Source organism: Falco peregrinus, chromosome 6 (assembly GCF_023634155.1).
Source record: "Falco peregrinus isolate bFalPer1 chromosome 6, bFalPer1.pri, whole genome shotgun sequence".
In the NCBI taxonomy this organism is placed as follows: Eukaryota; Metazoa; Chordata; class Aves; order Falconiformes; family Falconidae; genus Falco; species Falco peregrinus.
In genome coordinates, this window is record NC_073726.1 from 35,989,575 (window position 1) to 36,005,146 (window position 15,572).

A 15,572-nucleotide genomic window follows, 5' to 3' on the forward strand; every position below is an offset into this window, starting at 1 on the left:
CTCTGGGCACAGGTACAGGTGCATTTCCCTCCCCTAGAGCTCAGCTTATGCACTCCCCTATAGGAACATCTCTGATGAAGGTAGGCAGTGGCCAAGGCCTTGACCTTCAAGGGATCTACTGAGCTCCATAGAAAGGAACTCCAGGTTACTTACCTGTTGGTTCCTCATCAGCTGCTCAGCCCTAAATGGGACTGTACAGCTTGGCAATACCTCTTTTAAAGGTCTATCTAATCTCTGAAGTGCAAGATAAAGTAGGCCTGGGTATGTAGACACTTACAGCTGTCTTCTAATAGCAGTCAAGCATTGCTCCATTTCAAATAGCAAGCCTAAGTGGATTTTCTACACTTCATTTTCAGAGGGAATCCAGGCACTTTGCACATTAATACACTTGTTTGAGCAACCCTTTCTGTAGAAGGCAAGGCTGGAAAGTCAGACTACTAAAATGAATTGGGGGGGGGGGGGGGGGGGGGGACAAAAAGAAAAAAAAAAGCTGGAAGAGAGAAAGTTTTTTGTACCTAGCTTAGGTGTAAGCTCTGGAAACTTCAGAAGCAGCTAAATGGCTGACCTGAGCGCACATAAACTGTTCCTGTCTCTAAAAGCCTAAATCCCATCAACTCGTAGTATAACTTAGCACGTAAGTCACTCCAGAAATGGGACTGTGCCTTCCAAAGTGTGTGAGCTAAAAGGATTTTTGGTCTGTACGGGCAGCTTGAGGTGCTTCATCCGCGGTGTGACTGAGTGGAGCAGTTTTGTGGCTCCCTTCAGAAGTGTCCATAGATGGCGCAGCTTCGTTGAGCGATGGTATGGGTCTGGAGGTTTTACATTCTGCAGGAACTGCTGCTGCTTAGTAATTTCTTCGAAGTGCACTAACAATTAATTTTTCTGCTTAGAAATCTGTGTGACACTTGCAGTAGTTTAAAGATAATGAAGACCAAGTCAAATAAACAAGGAATGTGCTTTTTTATTATCTTAAGGTTGACAGGGTGTAGTAAACGCCTCTTTTCCCAGATGTTCCTTCCTGTCTTTCCCAAACGGCAAAGGCACTAGGAAAGAACTCATTGTACTGATTAGTCTTCAAGTCACAATAAAAGATAATTCTCTCTTACTGATACTGTCGGAAGATACTGCCCATTTACATTAAGAATACTCCTACCCATGTCTTTTTCCAGGTCAGCTGCTTTTGGTTAAAGCCTCAAAAGAGTACTGAAGGACATTAATGTGTGAGTAGGCTATATATTTGCTTTTTCGCATCTAAGGGTTGTAGATTATATTCCTTAAATGAGCAGCAGGTGCAGGACAGAGGTAGAGTTTGTGCATAAGAGATTAATTAGTATAGAACACATGAAGCTAAATAGACCTATTGGTAAGGGGGGTTTTTTTTGGTTGGTTTTTTTTTTTTTGGGGGGGGGGGGTGGCACACATGATGACACAACCCTCAAACACTTTTTTCATCTAAAAGCTGAAAAATCTAAGATCAGTCCATGATTTATTTGTTTACCATAGGGCTGACCAACTAAATAGGGAAAAATCTGTTAAGCACTCTTAAAAAAAACACTTCCTAGAAGCTGTTGCTGTAGCATTGCACCTCTCCATTCTCATTTATTAGATTAGTTCTCTTAGATAGGCTACAGTTCTCTGAATATTGCAGGCAAGCACCCTCCAGGCATGCTGTAGTGCTCAGCAAAGAAGTGAGCCTTGCATGTGCTGGGAAAAGTAATCAGGCTTTGCACCTGGACAAGAGATCTAAATGGGAAATTATGGTGCCTGGCCACAGCTTCTCTAGTGCATCGTGGCAGTACTTATGAACTGAAATCGTAGAGGGGCAATTCGTGCAAGTGTGACAAAAAGTATATTGCAGATTGATTTTTTTTCTCTGATTTTCAAGAAAAAGATACAGCAGACAGGATATGTGGGGATTTTTAACAGCTCTGGTTGCCTTACCTTAAATAAATGCATTAATCTGTGCATTAGTTTAATCTGTGCAATGCTAGAAGCTAACTGTTACTCCTCTCCATCTTCTTTTCCATTTCCCTATTCTTGTAATCCATTTTGTTTATATTCATTGTAGCTTGGTTCAAATTAGCATGTGCATCAATCGGAGAGAGAACAGGTCATCTAGTATGTTTCTGCAGTGAGGCCTCCAGTATGAAATAGAGTAATGCTTCAATGCAAGCAGATAATAGCAATAAACAAGACTGCATTCAATTAAAGCTCTATCCTCTAAAGCAAATTAGCAATAAATTAGTAAACATTTTTCAGCTCTTTGAAAAAAAGCTCAAATAAGCACAACAAATTAGCCTCTTCATTTATTTTTACTTCTGAACATTTAACTCAGTTTTCACTCATGCTGAAAACATGTATATGTGAATATGAATCAGAAATGGAGCTTTATGTTACCATTCAGATTTTATTGGAGAGAAAAGTTTGCGTGACAAAATGCAATTTGATTGTAGAAATAATCTACAGGAAAAGATGGGAGGCTGTATAAGCTTTGCATTTTTGAACAGTCAGTTCCCGTAGCCCAGTGGCGTAGCCTTATCGAGGGCAGAACAGGAGTGAATTGGCAGTACATTAGAAAGCATGATTAAAAGAGGGAAAGTTGAAACTACTCTCATGTCAGCTGTTTTCCTCTACAGGATATTGAACCATTCCTGTCCTAACCAGATACTGATTGCTTAAAACTTAGTCCAGAAATACTTGTCAAAACCATTTCCTCAGTTCATTTTGACATGCTGAGGTGTGAGTAGATCCTGCAAATTGTTTGCAATTTAGTGCTAGAGGTATTGGTCTGCTCTCACTTGTGGCTGTGGGAACAAGATCACACCCTCTGGAGAGAACATGAAGTGCCTCCACTTTCCAGAAAAGCTATTTAAGAGGCTCCTGATCAGTTTCTATGGACTGAGAGAGGACTGGAGGATGCTACCAGGTTCTGCCAGGAACTGGCTAGGAAGCTGCAGAGGATTAGAAGTCTTGCCTTACAGCAGCCATATACCCCTCTTCATCTCCTTCCAGTAGGCACACAGCTTGTTGTCGCACTTCCAGACACATTCCTCAGGGTAAGAGGCAGGAAGCATCAGTTTTTCAAGTGACAAGTAAGTGGGAAAAAATAATAATGCAACACTGGAACAAGTATGAGGAGAACCGTGTGGTAGAGCAAACATGAGCAGAAATGGCAGATGTTCTTTTCAGGAAGATACATAGGATCAGCATGCTTCATCCTATTGCCTCCCTTATAGTCCTGAGCTTAAATATCTTCCATCCATGGCTTTCTGGTGGTAGGACTTAGCTTCGGTGTTAGACCCTGATTACTCCCTCTGCACTGTAGATGAGGTCCTCTAGTTGGGAGATTGGGCTGCCCACAAAAATGGCTTACAGGGTTTGTCTTAGGTGCAGATGATTGTAAGGCAGAGTTGTTAATTGGTTGATTGCAGCTTTCTGATTTTCAGCTTGGCTGTGATGTAAGTTTGGTTTGTTTAAAAGTGTCAATAACCCCAGGTCTGAATGGGTTCCTAAAAGCTACAGCACTTGTTCAAGTGAAAACCAACACCAACCCAGAACTGTCAGCAAGAAAAGCAGAGATCATTTGGGAAACTGAGTCATCATCATAGATCTGCCAAGCATAGTATGTGTGTAACAATGCTTCATAGGGCACCTAGGAGTGTAAAAATAAAAATTACATTATATACAATAAGTACTGTGTGCAAATATTTCTTTATTAAGATGACATTCACATAGTTACATAATTAATTTTTATTCATTATTTTCTCAGACTAATACCGATGATACTGATTGACCTTTGTTGAAAGTAGGAGTAAATAAGAGGATAACTACATGAACGGGTATTGTATATTATCAGAACTGATGGGGTTTTCTATCAGAATACTCTCTGATATGTGCTGCAGCAAAACAGAAAACTCAAACTTATGAGATCTCCATTTCCAATAAAAGAACATAGACCTAGGAAAAAATAAATCTGCTGGTTTTAATTTTGCGTCGTCAATAATGGAGTTTTACCACATGCTTAGAAGACTTGTTTGAGATGATAGTGTGCTGATGGTCAGAAAAAACATGAGAGATTCCCACACTTGTCAATGTAACCATACTCTCATTCAGCCCTACTTTCCCAAGACATCCAGTATCATAAGCAGTACAAGATGATGATATATATTTCAGGCTGGCATGTACAGAGCAAGAATCATATATATGCATTTTTAAAAAACATATAAATCGTTCTTATGCTTGTTAGAAGCAACTATTTAACAATACGTGAATGCTAATTTAAAACTTAACAAATTATGATTCACTTCAAATGAGAGTAATTTCTTAACCTTCTGACTGACTTAATGGATGTTATAAATCTGGATTTGTGAAGAAATATCTCAGTCATATATTAGAAGATCTGTGTTACTGTTTGCCCCAGGCTGAAAGAAAATGGCACTATGTTCAGTCCTTTGCAAAGATTATTTTAACCCCTCTCTTGCTGCTTTTCCACTTACGCTTTTTTCAAAACTGATTTTTCTTGATGAAGTCAATAGGTGTTATGCAGTATGGTACTTTGATTTATTTCATATCAAAATACAGGATTAATAACAATAACATGATGTCTTTTTCTGGTTAACTGTGCTTTTCATTCCCCTCCGCAGCTTTACGTATCATATTTGGTCATCTACATGACCATATTTTCTCTTAGCTATTTTGCTAAAAGCAGCAGGAAAGCTGAGACCCATGGTTTCTTTCCATTCTCCTTTTTTACAAATGCATGGGGGTGTTTCCTTTGAATTACTCCACAGAAACATAAAACCAGATAAGCAGGTGAAGTCTGGCACCAGTAACATAGTAAGTGGTGGAAACCATGTGCCTAACTGTGCTCTCCCAGTGCAACTGCAGCAATGCAAAACCCACCTGAATTCAGTGCATTTGCTGATGAGATGGACCAGCAAGAGAAGAGGATCAGCACCCAAGTCTAAACCTAGTCTGTGAGCACTAGAGAAGTAAAACGCACAGGGGAATCGTGGTGTTTTTCCCATTATCCCTGCAGTAAAACCCAGGGAGAACAGCCCTGCGGCACATCCCCTGGTACAAGTGGGACCTGAGGACGCAAAGCAAACTCCTTCCCCAGCGGCCGCAGCCAGCACCACTCTTGCCACTAATTAATGGCTTCCTTCCACCTGCACGGCTGACACAGCTCCCGCCTCGGCCACACAGGAGCTCGGCAGAGGGACAGAGGACCAAGGGCACAGAAGGAAGCGCCTCCCGCGTCTGCAGTGCTGGGGTCAGAGGGCAATGGCTCTTGGAAGGCAGCAGCCATCACTGCTACTTCCAAAACCACTAGAGAGATTGAAAAGCCCAGGACCGGGAATCTGGGCGTTGCATTTTTCAGGAGTGCTGAATAAACATGGGAATGTGTATTTAAAGAAATTACCCAGCTTAAATAAACAACTGGGAAAACATGTTGTGTAATTGGGTTTTTATAATCACCAGCTATGGCTTAATTTTAGGGTCAGGGAAGACCTGGAAATGACCTCACTAATGATTAATAGGCTTTAGTAACCTGGTGGCCCTCCAAGGTGGACAGGTGGAGCTTCCTTTTGAGTTTTCAAACAAACATTGCATTGATCTTTTTTTTTTTTTTTCTTTATATGGTCTGTAATGAAATCTGCTTCTATAAATGTATTATTAAAAATACTCCAGTGGATTCCCATCAGTGGACTTGTTCCTATTACCCAATTGAAAAGAAGGCTGTAAGTATGTGGTGAGACCCCCCTCTGGGATACTAGACAATACACAGGCACAAGTGGTTTCCTGATTGCATATTATGTGAATATTTGCATATGTGAATATTATTCACATACCCAGTGTTGAGGTGGGTGAAACTTTGGAAGAGTTAGTCTCATGACGATTTTAATGTAATGTTGTCACAAATGTTTAGAATTCCTCACATTCCTCACATGATGCTCTTCCCCATCAAGACATGACCTCAAGGTGATGCCAGGGGAGGTGTACCATAATAAAATCTTCTCTAATTTGGCCCAGACTATTAACATGGGGAACATAAAGTTACACAGAAGGTAAAAAGGGGTTGCAAATATTCAGGAATAGGGGAAACCCCATGTCTATGGCTTCTTTACTTTAATTTGTAATGGTAAGATAACTGTATGTAGTTAGGAGATATATCTCTTTCTCTCTTTCCAAGAAAAATAAGTTGTCTGACTTGAACTGTCACGGGTCTGATGCGATTTCTTTACACAAAACCTATTGGAGACGGGATAGTTAGCAAAAATGGGCTTTGTTATAGATGGTACCTCCTTGTTGCTTTGTGAGCAGCCTTGTGCAGTCTCTCAAGTAAAGTGGTAAAAGGTGGGCTTCACTACCCAGCCTCTTTCCACTTAGTAGTAAAAGAGAAGATTAGTTAATTATTTTCTGCCCTGTATTCAGTTGTTATTCAATGTGTAGCTTTTAATGTGTTAAATATGCACCTAAAAACTATTTCTTCTCTCCAGAATAAGTTATTTGATTCTCAACACCGGTACTCGTCAATATTCCCCATAAATGGTAAAGCTGTAAACTCAAAGTTATAATTAGATCAGGTATATTTTTTGTTGTTGTTAAAAAGGAAATAGCCTTTTTGCCAAGACTGTCCATTATAACAATGCAAAAGCCAAAGAAAATATTAACATTTTCACAGTACTTTGTTACTGAACAATGCAAATACTTTTCCTCTGTATTAGGAAATCTCAGTAGGCTCTCCCAGAAGTATGTCTGGGTCTAAATCACTACCCATTTCTCAACGAAAGTAGCCTAAACAGTTTTGGAGGGGTTCATTGCACACCTCTTCTGTGGATTTCTGGATTGTTTTTGAAAGACTGGATTTGTGATGTGCGCCCTCAGAGCCACCTGTTTGAGGGACTGCCTTTTTCCATGGAACAAATTGCTAGTCGTGGTCAGAAGAGGTGCTTTCGCAGAAGGATTTTTGTGAGAAAGTGGTCTAACAGGATGTTTTCCTTGAGAAGCAGCATGGAGCCGGGAGACTGGCTTCCCCCGCAGCAGGGGCAGTCCCCGGGGAGCAGGGATGTGTACGTGAGCCAGGACCCTAACGACGGGTCTGGCAGAAAGTGGCCACCAGAGCAGGTTCACCTCCCAGGCTGTCACGGCTCTGGATTTGGGTATGAGCACTGGTACCACCGGCTGGGGCTTTGGTGTGATGCAGGTGTGTAGCGAGCCACAGGGCACTACTGGTAGCCTATGCATGTATCTAGTTACTAGTCATTTCTGCTCAGGATGCTACTACACTTCTGCCTACCTCCTAGCAAAATTAGCAGAATCATACCACACATACTTCCCTCTGCCAGCAGAAATTGTCCCCATCTACCCTTGGAGGCGGCCAGCTGCCTGCAGCCGCCTTGGCTCTCCTGCCTCTGCTTCTGTCGCTGACTCACTGTTACCATCCGCGGGCCTGGGCAGCACAGCTCTTGCTCTCACCCACCCATCGCCTAAGCTGAAATAGGATTATGGACACCATGGCACAACGTGAGATTCACTGATTCCACCAGGTGGTCTTGTCTCTGGGCCATTGTTGCTTTGTGTTTTGCTAAGTGACAGGTGAGTGCCTGAATCACAACATTTCTATTCATGAAGACTGACGTGATAGAAATGGTCTGATTTAAAATAAAATTACTGAAGGGTCTGCTGACATGTATAAGAGGAAGGAAAGTGCATGGCAGCTGTGTCAGAACAAAAAATGTTATGTTCACATGGTTACAAACAAAGAAGAAAGTGATAAACTCTAAGAGTACTTATTCTGGTGGCAGAATAAGATCAGAAAACTGAACAGCAACACCAGCACCACGGAAGGAATCACGGTGTCTGAAAAGACAAGTAATTTGCTCAAATACATGTGCATACAAATACCTATGGGCCACCAATAAATAATGAAAGGGCAGTAAAAAGCAAGTACTAACACAAGCGACTTTTGCTGCGGACTAGAGGAAAGCATTCCCCCAATATTAATAGCACTTGCCCCACAGATACTATCCGGTGATGTCTGTGTGATATTTATAAAAATATGTGGTATTACTGTGAAAGGGACAGTTGTATCTTAACAACAACTCAGTGTCCAGAGCGATGTGCAGTCACACTCACCCAGCAGGAGCTCTCCTGCAGATAAGAAATGCACGCAACCACACAGAGTTCCAGCAGGAAAGCTGGAGTCACTGAATAATGGATTAACCAGTAAATGGTTAATCACTGGCATACGTGATTTTAAAAATGGGCAAGGTGTAGAGTTGTATTCTGATCTGGCAGGATGGCTATTAGGAGAGACTTGAGACAGAGATCTTACATTGTGGTTGTATATATCTGAGCGTAGTAGAGCAACTAAGAGCTTAAAGAACTCCCCTGTAGGCATACATTGACAGAGATGATAATGTGTGGAGGTAGGAATGCAACTTGCATTGTCATATATCTATACGTGCATAGCTGCTCGGTAAATGTTAGAGACATTTACATTGAGCTGGGCATAAGTAGCCCAGTTCAGACAGCTGAATCTTACAGTCTTTAGTACTGGTTTCTGATTAGTAAACAGAAAAACTTTGATTAATGCCTACAGATGTGTGTCTAATCATCATAATTCACAGAGCATGGATTTATTGCAATCAATATGCCTAAAGTTAAGGGCTGAGTAGGTAACGTGATCGATGGATTGAAACTGAAAAAAGACAGTTTTGTTAAGTGTTGTTTGAAGAAAGCAACAAAAAGAGTAGCACTCATACCAAGCACACAGAAGTGGGCTTTGTATTTTCATGGTTCAAAGGTGTTGTTGAAATGAGTTTTATTTTCCTGTGGAAATGTGAAACGTTGATGAGCTTGATTGTCCTGCAAGAGATGTTTGGCCTTTCCGAATAACCTCTCTGAGTCTGCGACCATTCCTCCTCCTGGGATGCAGCTCATTTATTGTGATTTATTGCCTCTCCCTTCTTTCCTACTTTACGTGAGACATTGTCCACTGTCTTGGAAGACGCAATGTTTGCACGGCCTTGCAACTTATTTCTGCTGATTTTATCACTTTTCCTCCCTCCATTCTATACATTTAATTTGAGTAGATTCTTATATTAACGTATAGCTGACATAATTGTGAATTTATTTCCAGGTTGCTATATGTATCAGTTAGAAGTATATCCCCCCTTTTTTTCTGTGAAACATTTCTTCTTCTGTTAAAGATATCACTTTCACATTTGACACCCATAACAATTACGTAGCACATAGGGAGCAGTTTCTACTTCTAAGAATAATCCAAATAGTTGCTCCCCAGCATGCTGTTCTTGCAGCACTGGTTGTTAGATTCAAGAGGATAATGGTATATAAAATCTTGGATTTCTGTCCACACACCCAGTGCTGCCAGTAAAACCAGTCTTGAAGTGTTTGCATACCCAGATTTCCCCAGTGACTATACGGAAAGTCAGGGTGCATAAATAACTGAGGATCAGCTGCGTGAGGATGGGACTTAGAGTAATACAGATCTATTTAACTGTTTTAATTATTTTCTAACACAGGCGAGGATCCAATGTCTCACTGACTTTGGATATGAGCTGTTTGGGAAGTGTTGAACCTTTCGTCGCTGTGCCAACCCCACGGGAAAAAGTAGCGATGGAATACCTACAGTCAGCCGGCCGTGTCCTGACACGGCAGCAGCTTCAAGACGCAGTTGCATGTTCTCATTTACTTCAAACGGAATTCATGGTGAGTTTAACAACAAGCTTTAAATGATGTTTTTTGACATAATTGGCACAACAGAAACTGTGGGGAAAATATAACTGGGCCACACTTTAATGTCAAGGTACAAATCATTTCTGAAGGGCAGAGGAGATAGTTTCAAGGTGGCGTTTTACGTTTATGCGGTAAAGACAGATAAGTCAGTCAGTTATATCCATGGATAATACAGATTCCTCTTGGTTGGAAGTCCCATTCATAGATGGGATAAATGTCATATTACAGTTACAGTACAAACAGCCAGGACTGTAATACTGTGACAGTTTCAAAGAGATTATAAAAGACTATGATGACAGAAAACACAGTAATAATTGGAGATTTTGTTTATTCCCATGTAAACATCACGTATGTTTGTAGTTTGAAGCCTACATTTTTAATCACTATAAATGACTTTTTGGAGCAAACAGGGACACCCACAGTCAGCCCAAAATATCTTTAGCAAGCACTGCATACAGCAAGCCTAATATACTCAAGACCAAAACCACTGAAATGTCCTACAAGTGTGTTTAATAAAAAAGGATAAGAATCTAAAATGAACACAGTGGCTAGGTAGAAACAAGGCAGGGCAGAAAAATTCAGTCAGGGAAAACACATTATTACACAGCACTTTAAGAAGACCTGAAAAAGACTGCTATTTGCAAAACAGCCAGATGAGAGAGACTATCAGAAATAAGGAGACACTGTACAAGGGGAATAGAGCAGAGCATAAAATGAAGCTAGTTAAATGTGAAAGCTGAATAAGGCAGGCCAAAAAAAAAAAGGTTTTGAATTTAAAAAAATAATAATAATTATAACTACATTTTAACTAGATCAAAAGCACAAAGCTCACCAAAGAGTACAAGGATCAATAGATGACCAAAATGGTAGAAAAGGGATTTGGAGAAGTTGAAGCAATAGGAGAGAAGTGAATGCATTATTTGCATCTGCTTTGGCCATAGAAGAAGTTACGGAATTTCCTACCTCTGTGGCAGGAATAGATTCAAACAGGTCACTGGAGGATCTGTCTGATATTGAAATATTAATGGAAGAGATTCTAGAACAAATCAATAAAATGAATAAAAGCTACTCACTGGAATATGCTAACATTCACCCAGGAATCCTAAAGGAGTTCATATTGACGTATTAACTGGGCAGGTGTAACCTAGCACTTGGGCCCCAGCAGCTGAGGAATCAGAGAGCCAGAGGGAACAGGAGTTTTTCAGAAGGGCTCCAGGAGAGATCCAGAGAACTGTAGGCCTAGAAATCTGATGTCTAAATCAGAATAATTGTAAGGAATTATGAAAAAGAAACAAGCCCATAGCTACAGGAACAAATGCAATACAGTGGGAAATAACCAACACAGTGTAGATCTGGAAGGATCGGTTGCTTCTCAGAGTAAGAGGAGGTGACCAGTGGAGTCCCAGAGGCATCAATTCTGAGCTTATACTGACCAAGATGCTCTTAAGTCATCTGGAAACGGGAATAAACAGTGAGGTGGAGAAGTCTGATGATGACACTGAATTACTGAGGGTAGTAAAATTTAAAATAGACTTCAAAGTAGTTACAGAAGGATCTCATGATGGTGATGAGGCAGAGAAAATTCAGGGCTGGTAAATAAAATTTTATGCACTTAAGAGAAAGTTCTGTGTACTTTGATGTGTTCTGAAATTCAAAGCTAAGAATCTTGGGAGAAGAACTAGAGAATAGTATAGAAAACATTTTTATGACATTGGAAAAATGTATATTGCATTCACAACCACATGCTGCTCAGACCTCTCCCTCTCAAAGCACATACAGAAGTGGTGAACATGATCATTGACTAGGGCAGCTTCTGTGTCAGGAGCTACTGAATAGACAAGGACACTTCTGCTTAGAAAACAGACTGCGAGAGGCTCTAACAGAAGCCTATAATATCATGATAGCAAGGAGAAGGTGAATATAGAGTGATTGTTCATGTTTTTTGCTAAAAGAACAGTATCAGGTGACAAGGGCAATACAAGGACAAGCTTGTCCCATTCTAGTTTCCCCACGTGCCTTGCTACCAGCTGCTATCAGGGGGTACCAGAGAGGAGGAATGTAACATAGCCAACTACCTCGCTCAGCCTTAGCCCAGCTATTTTAGCTTTTACAACTCGTTAGCAAACTAAACTAAATGAAGAAGACTTTTTAAGACTGGTTTAATAGCTCAAATTTAACAAATAGAGCCACACAGAAATTCATATTCTAACAAGGCATGTAAGAGCAGGAGGACCTGTACAACCCCTTGAGCATACTACAGGTCTAACAAAGACATAGAAACAATTCAGTTCTTATTAAACATGCCAGAGCACGTGATCCCTCGGGTTTCATTTTGTTTTCAATTTGTGCATGCAAGTCAATAGAATAGATGATGAGTGCCATCTTAGTCTAAATAGTTTTTCATTATGAATAATTGCATCCTATGAAGCAGCCCTTTTATTCAGCTTTTAAAAGCCAGGGTTTATAACAGAAGTCATTTGCTTGAGAAAAATAAATCCCTCAGTTGTTTTACCAAAAACTGGTTAGACAGTGTAATTGAAAAAAATTACAAGCATCCAACATACTTTTACCACCAGTTATGCCATCAGTTCTCTGCCATTCTGCTGCGTAGGCAGGGAAGATAGAAGAAATAACTTTATTGTGCTTAAACCCCCCGTTTTAGGAGACCGTTTGTACAGACAGCTTGGCACCTCCATACAATCCTTTTTGCCCAAATGCTCTCACACAGCATCTGTGCACAGCTTTGGGGCAACAGAGTCTCACATTTTATTTGTCCCTCAGGGAGGCATGCCATGACTTTGGCCATTCAGTGTTTCTGCAGAATTTTGTTGAAAAGATCATGACTTCTCCATTCCATTTTTAAACCATTTTAAAAAATGTGTTTTAAGATGAAGCTGTTGGACAGTATCTGTTTAATATCTTCCTTGCTACAGATAATAGCTTTAGTAAGAACTTGAGGCATGCAAAGAACGCAACATATAGCCCTCACTCATTCTGCTCACTCAGCTTGTTTTAACTAGCGGAAGAAATACAATAAGACAGTCTTATTGAGACTAAAATTATTAGTTCCCACAAAAACCTTCCAAGTGTGCAAAAAGTAGAGAAATGGTCAAAGTTTTCAATGGAAAACTGAGACATGAGCAGCTTCAGGTTATTTTTAGTCCTTTAATTAAATCTATTTTTTATTAACAATTAAGGGGGCATTGACTTTATTTTTTTATTGTAAGAAATGGTAAGTTACCATCAAAATATTTTTCCATAATATTTATTAAGAAAAAAGAGCTATTTTCCTTTTTTTTTAATGCTGACAAGAAGATTGGCTACTTTTACTTGGGAGATTTGCAAGGAGGAAGAAGTGTAAATTGCCAAGCATATACTTCTTTAGTAGCCTGAGCTGCTACTGTTCAAAAGACAGAATGTCTGAAGCTGGTGACCCGACAGAAAAATTCGTTATTCCCAAAATACTGGAGTGTCAGAAAATACAGTCCTGGATGGGGAAGTGCCAGTTAAATCTATAAAATTTTGTCCTCATAAAAACAGAGAATTGTATATAATGAATTGTCCTAGATTTTGCCACATTTTCTTGAATGCTTTCAGAGACCCAAATCATATCTCTTTGAGTGTACAAACAGTTGTAGCATTTAAAGGCTAATGTGAGCCAGAATAGCTGTTATTAGAAGAGTATGACCCGGAGAGGTAAAGTAGCCCATGAACAAAGGCATATATGCCTGTGCATCTATAATTGTATGCATGCAACTGAGCGCATGAATGTGTGTAGCTTAGACAGTATTTGTCATTATTTAATTGTATATAATATGTATATATGTTTAATAAAACAAATTGATAAATATTGCCTATGTGGCTACAGACTTTGTACGCTAATTTGCACATCTTCATGTAATTTGCAGTCTGCTGAGCTTATTTTCCCCCATGCTGGCAGCAATGCTATCCTCATAATATCCTGATATTTTTTCTGGAATAGTGGCTTGCTTTGCACAGCCGGTTTCAGAGTAAGTGACTTGTTTGTGGCTGTGAGCCACAGTGTATTGTCAGATTTCTGTCTGTGCCCTTGGCCCCACAAGTACTTACTACTGGGAGGAGCTCACTAACTAGAAAGTGTTTACAGGATGCAAGTGATTAATATTATTAATTGACCTTGTTGGTCCAGAGAAATGTTTCTGCTTTCAACTAGGTTGCATTTCTGCATCTGTCAGTAACTTGCCAACTGATGAACTTCTTCAGAATTTCAGCAGGCATTGTGGGGAGGCAGCCAGGCAGCTGGCAGAGCCCCGCTGACTGCTGTCCCTTCTTGTGCAGGCAGAGGACTCTTCCTCACACATCTTTTCCTGGCCTCTGCGGATGACAGATATAGATCATGTTAATGTACAGCTCTCTCAGCTGATACATAGTTCAGCAGGGAAGCCTTTTAAAGGCCATGCACTGTGGTGGTTGTACTAAACCAGAACTGAACCAGGGAGGCTCTAGGTCAGCCACTAGCCCCTACCAGAGTCCATTAGGAAAATTCAGAGCCCAAGGGTCAAGGGAAAGAATCTCACAGCAGTCACCACTGGGAAGGGGTGAAAGTCAGAGCTGGGCATGAGGACTGTGTGGGACCTCATTTTGTAGGTCCCTGGAGGAGGAAGGGGCATCAGAAGCAGGACAGAGGTGAGATGGTTTGACCTGAAGGAACCGGGGTGAAGTCTACGCAGGAAGGGAGTCATATAAGTGAGAAAATCTTGTGCTTAGCACAGGCATCGTATGGATGGCAGAACAGGGAGCTGAAAAAGGTTTGCGTGAAGTACCTGCAAGGAAGGTGTATCTTAGCAGCAACACTTTGGCTGGCCTGAAATGAGAGGGAAGAAGTCATTCTTTTGAGGAACCAGCTGAATAGCAAGAGTTCGACGAAGAAACTGGGTGAGGGAGGGAAGAAGAATAAAGAAAGTCCACCAAACACATGGGCATAAGGCAGAGAAGGTAGGAAAATAAAAACCAACACAGAAGTTGCAGCCTCATGTAGTAAGATGTCCAGAAGCCAAGTTGGGAAGCAGAAAAGAATTAAAGCAGTACATTATGGCCCATCTCAATTTTACTTAAATTTGCTTTCTCTTTAACTAGAGAAGTGAGAGGGTAACTTCCCCTGCTTGGTGAACCCGTGTAAAGGCCTGCTGGTTGGGTACCTCCTTGGCAAGCTGTTAGAGGTCTCGTCTGTGTTCCTCTAAAAACCACCCGCAGCAGCCAGCCAAGCTGGGCAGCACCAGAGCCTGCGTCTGAGGGACAGCGGCCGTGCAGCTCATCTGTGCCAAAGTCCTGGGCAAGCCTGCGCCTGGGGAGTTAGAAACCAGCTGATTTTGGAGGAAAATCCTTAAGTAAACTTTCCGGTAATGAAGTCAAAGGACCCTCCTCACATTCCTATGTGTCTGTAAGAGACAAATATTTAATATGCCTCTGTCTCTTTGGCTAAATGTCCCAGGCTAGCCATGTTTTCAAATCTCTAGTAATGACTATGCTTTTGAGTAGAAGTATTCATTCACTGAAGATCAAATTCCAGCTTACCCTACAATCATTTAAAGAATGGTGGCCAAAAAAAATTTAGTAAAAAAAAATATTAAGATTTGAGTCAACTGAAGCATTTTTAAATGTGATTTTGCCAGATCGTTTTGAACAGTAAAACATCCCCCACAATCAGGGGGAAAAAAACCCTACATGTTTCATCTTGCCGTTTTCAAAGGGTTGTTCTTATTCAACTGTAAGAACACTTAACAATGTTTCAGGACCTCAAAATCAAAATTATTCTTTCCCCCCTTAGACCA

General features: G+C 40.7%; 1 protein-coding gene across 3 annotated transcripts in view; it reads left to right on the forward strand.

Moving 5' to 3' along the window:
* PTPRR (protein tyrosine phosphatase receptor type R) overlaps positions 1–15,572 on the forward strand; it is a 148,022-nt gene that overhangs the window by 102,378 nt on the left and 30,072 nt on the right. For all 3 annotated transcript variants that reach the window (XM_055809017.1, XM_055809016.1, XM_027793446.1), the window contains one exon: positions 9,549–9,735. In XM_055809017.1, coding sequence (XP_055664992.1) covers positions 9,549–9,735 — 187 coding nt within the window. The remainder of the gene's footprint in view (positions 1–9,548; positions 9,736–15,572) is intronic.